We start from the raw sequence: 13,816 nt of genomic DNA on the forward strand, positions 1-13,816 counted from the left end.
TGTTTATGTCTGTAAGTGATGCAACACTCAAAAAGCATCGAGGACACAGGGCTACTTCTGAATCTCTACATTACATTGTCGGTGTAGAGTCTCGTCTGTCTCATCTCTTTCTCTCCATGCTAGTCATTGTCGGGCGATTACAAAATATGTCTGCAATTCTGCTAGCACTGAGTGCCTCAAGTTTAGAATTCCTGAGAAGAAGAGGGAGATTGAGAGCAGAGGAAATCATATCCTTTCAGTTGCAGTCCCCCCAAACCCCACAACACATCTCTGCCTGTACCGGCTGCCAGGAAATGCACAGTAATGCCATCTGGAATAGCGATGAAATAAAGGGAATATCCCCTCCAGCTGGAGAGCGGGTCTGATCAACGACTGCCGCTCCACAGGCAGGGGGCCAGCTGGGGACCTGAAGTTGGAGAGGGAGAGAAAGATGCAGAGGCTGAGTGGAGGAAGCGGAGGAAAAGCAGATGAAAGGGGGAGAAACTGCCTGAGGTTGAACTGGGGATGAGAAAATGAATGACGGAGAGAGTAAAAATGAATTAACATGTATGTATGGGCCTGGCAGAGTGAAAAGCGGAACCGGAGAAAAGGAGATCTTGTTGATCTCAGTTGAGTTGAATCAGACAGATGGTTGTGGTACACTAGCCTGGGACGTGAATGTCCAGCAGGCGTGAGAAACACTCGGTGTTCGTATGCATTGCAGTGACAAAGCACTCCAGTGTGAGAGAGTTTAAAGGAATGGAAACCAGCTGTGGCGGTTTGTGTTTGTGTGTGCGTGTGTGTGTGTGTGTGTGTGTGTGTATGGAGGACGTGTGGAGGGGGAGGTAGCATCCTTGCCAGATCATCTGAGGACAGAGCCCGTGCTTGCTTTGGCAAAAAAACGAGTGACTCGCGCCCTTGGAGAGGATTAGAACAGCCAGGCGGCTGACACCCCTTTTTTTTTGGCCATCACACACGCATACACCCACAAACATGTTTTAATGTGTTAATATGCCACTTCTGATCACTCAAGATAAAAACCACTCTCTGCTTGAATAGGGCATTCTATCAGTATAGTTTCTGTCAAAGTTCATCTAAATTGCAAATGCAGTTTCTCACATTGTCAGAGAGGCTGTGAGGAAAAGTGGCATATGGAGCAAAAATATATAATCTAACTAGTGCAACAGTGTGCAGCAGATAGTTGTTTAGTTTAGTTCTGTTCAGCAATGTCATGTTTTTCTGTGCATTGGAAAGCCGTCAAAGTTACAAACATGCTCGGGGCGGCAGCAGATGTAGCACTGTAATGTGTTTACATCTGAAGTGGATTACGCAGTCAAAGAGTTTTCAGGTTGCCGTAGGGGGGGGGCAGAAAGAAGGGTTGCAAAATCCTGCCTACATTTCTTTGGAGTTGCAGCCAGACACAAAATGGATGAGCACCAGCAGAGTGCCATGATGTACATGGTACCGTATACTATTTGGGGGGAGGAGGTGATAGCGGTATACAATTTTGACTTCCCACCCCTACCTCTGCCTTTTCATCATTTTTCCTTTCAGACCGAGCCTTCGTCACCGCAGGGACATATTCGGAGAGGCTAACTCCACTTTCCTACACGCACTGCTCGGTGACAGCGGGAGCCTAGGTGAGGTAAACTCCTCAGCCCCAGAGCCACGTACACGAGAGTTTCATGAGAGAAAGGTAGAAGAAACAAGCGTCGAAATTCAAGGCCTAAAGCCATTCACTGTGTACCGCATCGACCTGCACGCTTGCAACGAGGAGATCCAGCAGTGCAGCGCACCTGCCTTCGCCTTCCCCCGCACCGAACCAGCAGGTGAGAGAAACGTAAACACCACCTCGTAATTAATGTTTTTATCTGTGTGTGGTTTACCAGGAGAAGTGAATTACACATGCTCATCCTGCTCAAAAGTTACGTTGTGTTGCAAATGCAGAAGCGAAGACCAGGAGATATATCTTCAGCAGGATTCTTTATTGACAGAGTGATGCATTGAGCCGCAGTCAGCAAGTCTAAACAAGCCATCTGTAGGTTGAAGTTTTTAGGGGGCACAAAAGCTCTCAGGTGACGACCTTAAACAAAGTACACAAAGGAAGTATGCGGTTCTAGGAACCCGCCCCAGACTCCGAAGTTTCATCAGCCCTGATCCAATCAGCAGACACTTCATTATTATAGAGATAAAGAAAAGTCCATACCTCAGGTATTGATGATCATGAACAATTTTTTAAAAATGGTCTGCACTTATATAGCGCTTTTATCCAAAGCGCTTTACACGGTGTCTCATTCACCCATTCAACACATTCACACACCAGTGGTAGCAGAGCTGCCATGCAAGGCGCTAACTTGCCATCGGGAGCAACTTGGGGGTTCCGTGTCTTCCTCAAGAACACTTCGGCATGTGGAGTCACGTGGGCCGGGAATCGAACCGCCAACCCTACGATTAATGGACAACCTGCTCTACCACCTGAGCCACAAACGCCCAAAGAATGGGGCGGGGGCACCGAGAACCATCACAGACAAAAAGGTTATTGCCTCAGTTAACGTTCTCGTTTGACTGACAGTAAAGAGAACAGGAACTGTCAGAAACGTCCTTTGCTCGTTATAATCCTTCAGCAGATGCTATGCACATATAGGAAAACAGTGACTCTTAAATTTGTATTCCCACAATTGGCATTGTTTCATTCAGTATCAAAACTGAGGAATAGTCCCTTTCATTCACTACACTGTGTATTACGTTGATGAGTGTGTTCTGTTCTGCCTGTCCTAGACAAAGCTGATGACATCCCAGACAAAGTGACGTGGCATAATGTGGATGACTCTGTGATAATGAAATGGCCTGAACCAGCACAACCCAACGGCCTCATCCTGCTCTACGAGATCCAGTTCCATCTGGGAGGCGAGGTACTCAGTTCCTCCATTATCACATGCTATTATCTGTAAGCACTGGTTCGTGTTTAGTTATTATTTCTGGGAAATGCCCAAAACAAGGTTTTGTAAGCTCGGGACGTTGTTTTTCCAGAAGAGTAGGAGGATTTGTTTACGAAAGGGTGTCCCCAATGTAATAGAGCAGTCACAAATACACACACACACACAGATATGGCACATCTCACTAATTTTCAATTTTGCTCTCTCAATAAAGACATGCGTGAGTAATGTTGCTAATTTCAGTTGGTCATTTAATGTGAAGTCAGTCATTTTGACATAAAACACAAATATAATATTCAAATGATATTAATTATAACCAATGATTGTTTTGCATGACTGTGTTGTGTGTCAGCTGGAGAAGCACGAGTGTGTGTCCCGTCAACACTATAAGGAGCATCACGGTGTTCGGCTCACTAACCTCGGTCCTGGTAACTACTCGGTCCGCGTGAGGGCCACCTCACTGGCTAGAAATGGCTCGTGGACAAACCCTGTCGTCTTCTACGTCCCACAGGCTGAACGTAAGTAATCAAAATGGTCATTTTCACAACAGGACCACCTTCCATGCTTTGTAAACAGGACTGTTTTCTCCAGTTGGATTACACATAACTGCAGGGTTTCGTGTAATTGTAGTGTCGTGTATGACCTCCTCTAGCACTCAATAGAAATGTTCCAAGACCCCAAATAGAATAACATTGTCTTCCTTTTGCTTCTATAAATGCAGGCTATGAGAACCTGCTCTACTTAATGTTCATCCCCATTGTGCTGATCGTGTTCGTTGCAGTGACCATGTTTGTGCTCAATAAGAAGAGGTACGTAATTTATGGGTTGCTATAAGACTTTACGTTTTGCAGTTAGCAGTAACACTATTTTGAATCGAAGCTTAAAGAAGTCTGGTTGTACTTTTCTTTCCTCTGATGATGTTTAATGGAGCGGAACTAATGAAGAGCTGGGGGGGGGGGGGGGGGGGGTTGTTTGTTTACGTTTGTTTGTTTGGGGTGATGGGTTTTTTTTTTTGTTTTGTTTTTTTGTTTTTTTTTGTTTTTTTTACACTTTTAGTGCAAGCTTCAGGGGTTTGTCTGAAACACTGCCGTCTGCTTTTTCTTTTTATACGGGGGTAGTCTGAGGTGCAGTTTTATTAGGCTAGCTCATCGGAGGGGAAAACCAGAGCAATTGTTTAGAAAATACTGTTAAATGTATTTAATGTGGCTTTTGTCGAATGAGAAATGTTCTTTTGAAATCCATAGGAACAGTGACAGGCTGGGAAATGGAGTCTTATACGCCTCAGTCAACCCAGAGTACCTCAGTGCGACTGAAGGTGAGTGCGATCTAAAGCAGTACGGACTGATGGAGAAAACAGAAATGGAATTCTAAACCGAAATTATACACTATATGGCCACAAGTATGCGGACACCTTAGACGCCTGCACACGCTAATGCTCTTCTGGCTAAATGGGCACATCGTCACAGCCTCGTTCCAAAATCTACTGGAAAGCCTTCCCAGAAGAGTGGAGTAAATCTGGATGGTCATGTGTCCACAAACTTTTAGCCATACTGTGTATCATTAGGAGAGTACAGTAACCAAGAGCTGTGTGTGTGTGTGAGAACGCGCACGCATTATCAGTCCATAATAACCCTTTTCTCAGACTTGTTTTTTCCTGTTGTGAGAATGTGTCCTAGTGTGGGATCTGTTATGCAATGCTTTACTCAGGAGAGGATTATACTTCATTGCTTTATTTTCAGATATTACCAATATTTGACGTGTGCCGTAGGTCTTAAAGGAATACTTTTGGCTACAGACTAAATTCGCACAATTTTCTACTTAGCCCAGCCAATTCATGTGTTGTCTGAAGGCTTGTACTTCAGTTGTGCACTGGAGCTTTGGGGCTAATGCAACTAACAAATCGATAAAACTGTCTATTACCATGTCTCATAAAGACGTGCCGAGCAATTCGTCCTGATCTGAGGCGAGTGTGATGATTTAGTCATGTGGTTTGTATAGTGCTTATCTGGAAGCTATACAGTAGTCTTCCCTTATTTGTTAGCAGCATTAGCCTCATACAAGAGAGATGCAAACCGTCTTGTTTATTCGAATCCGTTCGAGCTGAAATACTGCTTTAATGCACGAGTAAATGCTCAATCTGGGTTAGATTGATTTCTGCTTTCCTTTGCCAGTGTACGTCCCTGATGAATGGGAGGTAGCACGGGAAAAGATCACCATGAGCAGAGAGTTAGGCCAGGGCTCCTTTGGCATGGTGTATGAGGGCATCGCCAAGGGTGTCGTCAAGGATGAGCCTGAAACCCGGGTGGCCATCAAAACAGTTAACGAGTCCGCCAGCATGCACGAGCGCATCGAGTTCCTCAACGAAGCCTCCGTCATGAAGGAGTTCAACTGTCACCATGTGGTACGCGGGATGATAACGTGTTTGTTTATGATTATTTTTGTTGACTCACTGATCTGTTTGTTGAATTATGTTGACCTGTCTTTGTTTTAAGCTATCTTTTTTTGTTTGTTTGTTTGTTTGTTTTTTATAAATTAATGTGGTGATCTGTGCAGGTGCGTCTCCTTGGCGTGGTCTCTCAGGGACAGCCCACTCTAGTCATTATGGAGCTGATGACACAGGGCGATCTGAAGAGTTATCTACGCACACTACGAGCCATCAAGGTGAACTTTCTGCAAATTTTGGATCCCAGTGTTTTCAAATTCCTGTTTCTGTTAAACCCCTATATTGAGTCCACGATCTGCTGTGAGATCACAATGGAGCAACCCTTTTTCCTCCTTTCTGTCGGAGTTAAATTTAGCTAGCTATCTAACAGGTTATGCATTAGGGCTGTCAATCAATTAAAAAAAAACAACAACAAATAATTAGGGATGCACTGAAATTTCAGCCACTGAAAATAGCATTTCGATGTTTGGCTGAAAGAAAAAAAAGGCCGAAAATATATGCCGCCATGCTCATTCACCACCTGAAACACCTGTTGTTGTTTTGCTGTACTCTGCACATTGAATGGGATGTCGTGTTTTAAGATAAGATATTTCCATCTGGGTATTAATAAAGTATTATCTCATCTTAAAACACGACATCCCATTCAATGTGCAGAGTACAACAAAACAACAACAGAATAGAGGCCTTCTGCCATTCTGTGTTTTGCCTGTTGTTTTCATTAAATCGATTGTATAGTATGTTTAAATTTTTTTGTATTTGCAGGATGCTAGCCTAAAGCTGCTGAGTTCATTACTTGACTGCAGATTTCCATATCTTTATTGATAAAGTTACATTATTTGGATAATTGGATAAAATAAATCTGTTCAATTTGATTGTTACAGAAGTGCATGAAGAATCATATATTTAATATTGTTTGTTTTGGTGTATTAATTTCAATGATCATTTTATTGATTTGTGGTTTTTCAGTTCAAATTAATTAAATTAGTGAAATTAAATAAACAGTCTAATATTAACACAATTATACAAAAAACTATTTTAAAAAGGGTTTAAAAAAAAAAATTCTCATCCTCAGAGCACATCGAGCCTGCCTTTGCCCCCGCTGAAGAAAATGATTCAGATGGCAGGAGAAATTGCAGACGGCATGGCATACCTTAATGCTAACAAGTTTGTCCACCGAGACTTGGCAGCCAGAAATTGCATGGTGGCTGAAGACTTCACTGTCAAAATTGGAGGTAGTTTCAGAATCTTTTTTTCACCGTGATCTAGTGGAATGGAAAAACAGAGGTTTTAATGAATATGTATACACTCTAACTAGGCAGCGACATCTGCTTCAGATGTGTTTTTATTTATATTCAGTCAGTTCAAATGAATCTGGTTGTCTGGCCGAGCCGTGCTCAGATTCTTTTTTGCTATCAATCAGTAAGCTTTGTGCAAACGTAAGCTTATAAGCTCCATGTTTTGTTTGGCTACCCAACAGGCTTTGCTATATAGAAATTGTGGAATCTCACCTCATTTGTCCTGGCTTTGTAGATTTTGGCATGACGCGAGACATTTACGAGACGGATTACTACAGAAAGGGTGGGAAGGGCTTGCTGCCTGTGCGCTGGATGTCTCCCGAATCCCTCAAAGACGGCGTCTTCACCACCATGTCTGACGTGTGGTAAGCTTCCATTCCATACATTTACTTTTCAGCAATGGTTCTAGTGTATGAGTTTTGCCGTTGTGGCAGGCGCGCGCACACACACACACACAGACACACACACAGACACACACAGTCACTAATACTGTCTGAGTTTTGTTTTGATTGAGTACATGTTTTTATAGAAATGAATTCTCCAAAATTTATGCCTACTAAGTATGCCTAACAACTGAGAATATGTAGAAGAATCACATGCTTTATTGCCATTTTGGAAATGTATGTACTTCATTATACTGTACTAAAATCAACGAAACAGTGTTTACTATATAAGCTTATATTCCTTCAAACAAACAAATATTTTAATAAAAACTGTTCAGTAGCCAGTATAGTCTTTAAAATGCCAAACACAGACTCCTTTTAAACGAAATTAAGGATATAACCATCTCTAATATGCAGCCGGATAAGCAGTTAAAAATATATATTAATTGGGAGCTCATGATTTATTAACATTGTCAATAAAAACCATGATGACTTGGGGATTTTAGTCAATATTAGCTCATCAGTATTACAGCTATCCGGGCTGTTACCATCCCACAGTGCATTATTTTTCCACTAGTAACTTTTCACCAAAATTGTTTTATTCCTCTTATACCACATCAGTTTGCCAGCAGTGGTCATTTATATTAAGTAAAGAACAACATTATACTTTTTTTATAGTTGCATTTAATGTTGTGGAGCATCAGTGAACAGTCGTTTGCTCACTTTTTAATAAGTCGTAAGACATAAAATGCAGCTTAATATGTTGCCAAGAAACTGCAAACTGCAAACCTTCAGTCCCGAAGACTTTCCCATAGCGGAAAACCTGAAGGAGCAGCTTCTCCTCTAACTCTTAAAAAGCACCGAAACTGGAGACTCCTTCTGTAAATGCTGAATAAAGTCTCCTTACACAAGGCTCCACCACACCTACTATTATCCTTTGCTAAATAAGAAGCGTGTTTTTAATCCATTTGAGTCTTAGATTATGTTTACGAACTGTAGTATAGGTCCCTTTGTAAGTGGTTACTATAGAAATGATGATTAGAACAAGTACCTGTCTATATAAACCAGTGAGTAGAGGTGCTGTTATATAAAATCAACACCACCTGACTAATCAGCTCAGACAGTTCAACAACGCTGTTGTACAACCCCAATTCCGAAAAAGTTGGGACAGTATGGAAAATGCAAAAAGAGTCATTTGAAAATTCACTTCACCTTGTACTATATTGAAAACATGTTATTTGGTGTTTTACTTTGTAAATTTAGTTTATTTTTGAATATATACACTCATTTCAAATCTGATGACTGCAACACACTCCAAAAAAGTTGGGACAGTCGACTGTTTACCCCTGTGTAACATCACCTTTTCTGTTTAATAACACGTATTAAGTGTTTGGACGCTGAGTGAAGACACCAGTTGGTTAAGTTTAGCAAGCGGAATTTTCCCCCATTCATCTATTATGCATTTCTTCAGCTGCGCAACTGTACGGGGCTTCATTACCTTATTTTGCACTTCATAATGCACACACATTCTCAATCTGAGACAGGTCAGGACTGCAGGCAGGCCATGCTCGCACCCGCGCTCTCTGCTTATGCAACCATGCGTTTGTATTCCGGGCAGAATGTGGTTTGGGGTTGTCCTGCTCTGGATGGCAGCATATGTTGATCCAAACTGTGTATATATCTTTCTGCATTAATGGTGCCCTCACAGCTGTGCAAGTTACCCATGCCAATGGCACTGACACACCCCCATACCATGACAGACGCTGGCTTCTGGACCTGATGCTGATAACAGCTTGGATGGCCCTTTTCCTCTTTGGTCCAGAGAACACGACGGCTGTTTTGTCCAAAAACTATTTGAAACGTTGACTCGTCAGACCACAAAACACCATTCCACTGTGCTACTGTCCGTCTCAGATGAGACCGAGCCCAGAGAAGTTGGCGGTGCTTCTGGGCAGTGTTGATGTGTGGCTTCTGCTTTGCATAGTAAAGCCTTAACTTGCATCTGTGGATACAGCTGCGAATAGTGTTGACTGACAAAGGTTTACTAAAGTATTCCCCAGCCCCTGTCAGGATATCCATTACAGACTCGTGACTTTTTAAGACAGTAACGTCTGAGAGAACGGAGATCACCTGCATTCAGAAGTGGTTTCCAGTTTGCCCTTTACACACCGAGATTTGACCAGAATAGACAACTGGCTCACCTGTTTCACATCACCTTCTTATTTCAACTTGTCACATCGCTATCGGTCCTAAATTGCGCCGTCCCAACTTTTTTGGAATGTGTTACATACATCACTTTCAAAATAAACATTTATTTTCAAAAAACTATGCGGTTGATTAGGTAAAACATCCAATAACTTTTCTTTATACATTTTTTTTGTTTGTTTGTTTGTTTAAATACAAGTCAAAGTACATTTACAAGCATTTTCCATACTGTCCCAACTTTTTCAGAATTGGGGTTCCCAAAGGAACCCAAAAATTGCGCTGATTAAAATGGGATTAATTATGCAGCTCTACAACATTTTGTTTTAAAGGGTTACACCTTTAAACTGAACTACATTGGGCAAAAGGCATACAGATTAATAGAAGCACACACACATTGCACAAAAACACATTTCTTTCTTTCTTTCTTTATTTTCATTCTAAAATATGTGGTAGGAAATGAAGGGGACTTCCCCCTAAATGTTTCAAGCAGAGTTGGCAAGCCAGCCTCATCACAGTGTACATGAGGTAGAAGCATTAACCTTGTGTGAGTCTCCTCTGACAGTGTTTCTGTGGAAACCTGCATGAGAAATCCGTCTGGGTTTTCAGCGTAATATTCGCAGCTGATCTGAACTGTATTCCTCCACATGCTGTTTGTTCTCATATAACTGCTTAGACCTGCTTTTTTCCTACTAGTGTTTAAGTGGAAGATCTCGCATGTCTAGTGGTCAGGAGAGAATCCTATTTATTTATCGTTTATGTTCAGTTGTTGTCATTTCATTATATTTCATTTCCAACCAGAAAAGTAGCCATGGTAGTGTCAGTGATCAGACCAGCTGCTGATGAAGTGAGTAACTGGCATCAGACATTATGTAAAGATTTGTTCATACGTATGTACTTACAGACAGAGTTTCTCAGATTAAGATCGGGGCAACACTAATAGGACAAAAAGTAAACCAGACTCTGCATCCCATGCATGGGGATGTTGAAGTGGTGTTGTAAAAGCAGTATAATCATTGTGCATCATTATGTGGTTCACATTACTGTGGATTGTACACTAAAACAGCGCGTTATTGTTATTGCTCTGTCATAGTTGCTCCAAAGTTGAGCAGCCATAATGTAGCTGTGTGTGTGTGTGTTAACCCCAACCCCTCTCTCTCTCTCTCTCTCTCTCTCTCTCTCTCTCTCTCTGCTTGCTTCTCTCTCTCTCTCTCTCTCTCTCTCTCTCTGCTTGCTTCTCTCTCTCTCTCTCTCTCTCTCTCTCTCTCTCTCTCTCTCTCTCTCTCTCTGCTTGCTTCTCTCTCTCTCTCTCTCTCTGCTTGCTTCTCTCTGCTTGCTTCTCTCTCTCTCTCTCTCTCTGCTTGCTTCTCTCTCTCTCTCTCTCTCTCTCTCTCTCTCTGCTTCTCTCTCTCTCTCTCTCTCTCTCTCTCTCTGCTTGCTTCTCTCTCTCTCTCTCTCTCTCTCTCTCTCTGCTTGCTTCTCTCTCTCTCTCTCTCTCATTCTGTCTCTCTCTCGTTCTCGCTGTCGTTTTCTCTCACCCTCGTTTTCTGTCTCTCTCTCGTTCTATCTCGTTCTCGTTTTCTCTCTCTCTCATTCTGTCTCTCTCTCGTTCTCACACTCGTTTTCTCTCTCTCATTCTCTGTCTCTCGTTCTCGTTTTCTGTCTCTCATTTTCTCTCTCTCTCTCTCTCTCTCTCTCTCTAGGTCTTTTGGTGTGGTGTTATGGGAGATAGCCACCTTGGCAGAGCAGCCCTATCAGGGTATGTCCAACGAGCAGGTTCTGCGCTTCGTCATGGAGGGAGGTCTGCTAGACAAACCTGACAACTGCCCCGATATGATGTGAGTCGTCTTTCCCTTTTTTTTCCTGGTTAATTTTTTAAATAAATTTTTGTTTTATGAATGATCATTTTGGAACTGTTTGAACTACACATTTCCTACTTTGCATTTCAGCAGCTGCACATATTTATATCATTTGCTTCATCAGCATAGAGTGTGATGACCGGTCACAGCATCTTTCTTTTGCTTCATCGTGTGAATGTGGTTAACTTATTCGCAGCTTCTTACACCCGTGACACGCAAACAGTGGACATATGCACACACAGCGCAATTTTGTACTATGAGGCTGTATCCCGAATGTGCATGCACATATCACGGTCATCATCCAGTGTCAACTGTTCAGTAGAAGCATGGCAGGAAATCTGTCATTTACTTCATATTTGGGGAATCAATTCAAGCTGAAAGGAATTTACCAAAACAGCAGTGTTTGAAGCAATTACCTGAGAAATCGATGTGCACATACGGGATGTTTCGGGGAGCACCAGCTTTCACGTTAAAGACCGATATGGGGCACTTGCGCTTATGAATGTGAACATAATTGTGCCATGAACTTTGTAATGTGAATATAGCCAGGTTAGTTTATGCTCCACAGGAAAAAGTATCAACAAAAGGAACAAAAACGGTATCTGGAATCGTGCTTAAGGAAGTAAAATCCATCCTGGTTCCACTGATGGAAAGTTCCTGAGCCCTGGGTTGTTAACAGACATAGCTCATCAGATAGAAAGATTGATAGACCTTAATGTCAGACCCAAGTCTGCTCTCCGCTGTGCTACTTGTCAGTGTTTAATTAGACTAGCAGGTGCGTATCAACCAACAGTTTACCAGAAATTTAGACAATTTTCAGCATACAGCAGTTGCCTATAAGATTATTTTAGAAAAAGTTCCAGACTGGTTTTTGTCATGTTGTCGTTTCCAAGCGCACTTTGAGCCTTTCAGCTTCTAGCCAAAAATATGCGAAACCTAGACACTGCTTCAGGCTAAGATATGCACGTGAAAGTGCCATCCTCTTGGTGGTCCATGTTGGTGGATTGGAATTGAAATCGGAGTGTCTACAAAGACCGAGCGAAAATGCCAGCACACTACAGCATTCGGATTTAAGAGAAAGCTGGAGAGTGTGTTTGTTTATATTTTCGAAGGGACTTTATACAGTTAAGTCAGGATGGGTGAGGATGGTTACTCGACATCGGTAGTGTTTTTAATTGTAGATTGTGATATTAGGTAAGATTAGTAGTGCAGTGCTGTATCTCGCCATCGACATGAATTGCTTATGAGTAATTCCCGCCCCTGCTGATGGAGCACTGACGGATGAATGTATTTAGAAACTAAGACGTCATCTAGATTTACTACATCTCTGCTTCTGCCTACCTCTGCTCAGCTCTTCCCTTCAGGAGCCAAGAGCGGCTGGCATGCAGTCACCCAGCCTCTGTGTGTTCGCATGTGCTATAGCCATATCACAAGACACGCGGAGTTTTAAATAGTGCAGACTGACGTCATGAAGTTAGCCGTGTGTGTATGCGCACCTACATGTGTTAGTAAAGCGAGAGCAGTAGCTGTATGCCAGTATGACGAAAATGGGGTGTAGTTTACAGTCCTTCATGGGCAGCCTGCCCCTTTTCTTTTTTTATTTTCTTAAACTCACTCATAGTGTACATTTGCATAAGATACGTATGATCGATGTGTTATTTCCGCATCAGCTGTTTGTCTCGCCAAACTAAATACTCAATATTGTAAATTACTGAAACACTTTTTTTTTATTTGACACTTTTACAATGATATAACTGTTTATTATACATTTGAATATTTACTCTGCATCTTACTGAGCAGTTGATCTCTATTGCTGCTTATGTTTTGTCCCATTTTTGTAAGTTACTGCCCATAAATAGTGTGGTGTGTTTTGGTAGAATTTAATAACTTTTTGTCACTGAGATTTTTTCATTTTTAAAATAAACTGAATTAACCAAACAGCCAATCATAATGCAGGGGTCATAAACTGTTGGACCATGGTTTGGATGCGGACCCAGCAAAGTATTTCATTGTACCAAACATATACTTGGAAAGAATACTGTAGTAGAGTGGCTAAATGTATAAAAACTGGCTGTAGTTCAGCTGCTACATGAGCCAGCTTGGTTTACTGTAGCAGATCCTCTGTTTCAGTTTATCCAATCACATGCATCTCTGTCAATTTTTTAGCTAAAGGCAGCTCGTCGGGTAACAGCCTGACTACAAGGCTAGAAGTTAAGTCAGGAAGGTAGGACTTTCATAGATTATTATTATTTATTTATTTTATTTTTTAAGTCTCTACTCTTTCTGGTCTGATTAGTGAACTGATGACATGTTTTAAAGTGGCTTGTTTACCAAAAAAAAAAGGCGATGACAAACAGAATCCTGGGTCGCATTCAAAACCAATGTGTCTTATTTATTCCGAGTGGCGTTGGTTAAAGGTGAATGTAATATGAAGCACTGCACCTCTAATGCAAAGACAGGTATTGTATACGCTCCTAACTTAGATGAATTTTTATTTATTTATTTATTTGTAATTATTTTATTTATTTATTATTATTTTATAAATGGCATCCCTTTATTGTATACTTTATGGAGTTACAGACACTTCCCATTTAAATTTTTGTGCCTGTTCTTGGATTTTATAATATTTATATAACCAGCGACAGTTATTGAGTAGCCATGATGAGCCGGGAGGGGTTGTTTTGTTTTGGGTTTTTTTCTTCTTTTTTTTCTTCTTCTC

The 13,816-nt window shown here is 41.6% G+C and overlaps 1 protein-coding gene across 1 annotated transcript in view; it reads left to right on the plus strand.

The window, feature by feature from the left end:
• Window positions 1-13,816, plus strand: part of igf1rb (insulin-like growth factor 1b receptor) — a 92,743-nt gene that overhangs the window by 68,647 nt on the left and 10,280 nt on the right. Inside the window, exons 11-20 of the mRNA XM_017478356.3 lie at window positions 1,534-1,808; window positions 2,758-2,891; window positions 3,268-3,433; window positions 3,637-3,724; window positions 4,160-4,230; window positions 5,087-5,316; window positions 5,469-5,576; window positions 6,431-6,590; window positions 6,889-7,018; window positions 10,942-11,076. Coding sequence (XP_017333845.1) covers window positions 1,534-1,808; window positions 2,758-2,891; window positions 3,268-3,433; window positions 3,637-3,724; window positions 4,160-4,230; window positions 5,087-5,316; window positions 5,469-5,576; window positions 6,431-6,590; window positions 6,889-7,018; window positions 10,942-11,076 — 1,497 coding nt within the window. The remainder of the gene's footprint in view (window positions 1-1,533; window positions 1,809-2,757; window positions 2,892-3,267; window positions 3,434-3,636; window positions 3,725-4,159; window positions 4,231-5,086; window positions 5,317-5,468; window positions 5,577-6,430; window positions 6,591-6,888; window positions 7,019-10,941; window positions 11,077-13,816) is intronic.

Source organism: Ictalurus punctatus, chromosome 10 (genome assembly GCF_001660625.3).
Source record: "Ictalurus punctatus breed USDA103 chromosome 10, Coco_2.0, whole genome shotgun sequence".
NCBI classification, from domain to species: Eukaryota; Metazoa; Chordata; class Actinopteri; order Siluriformes; family Ictaluridae; genus Ictalurus; species Ictalurus punctatus.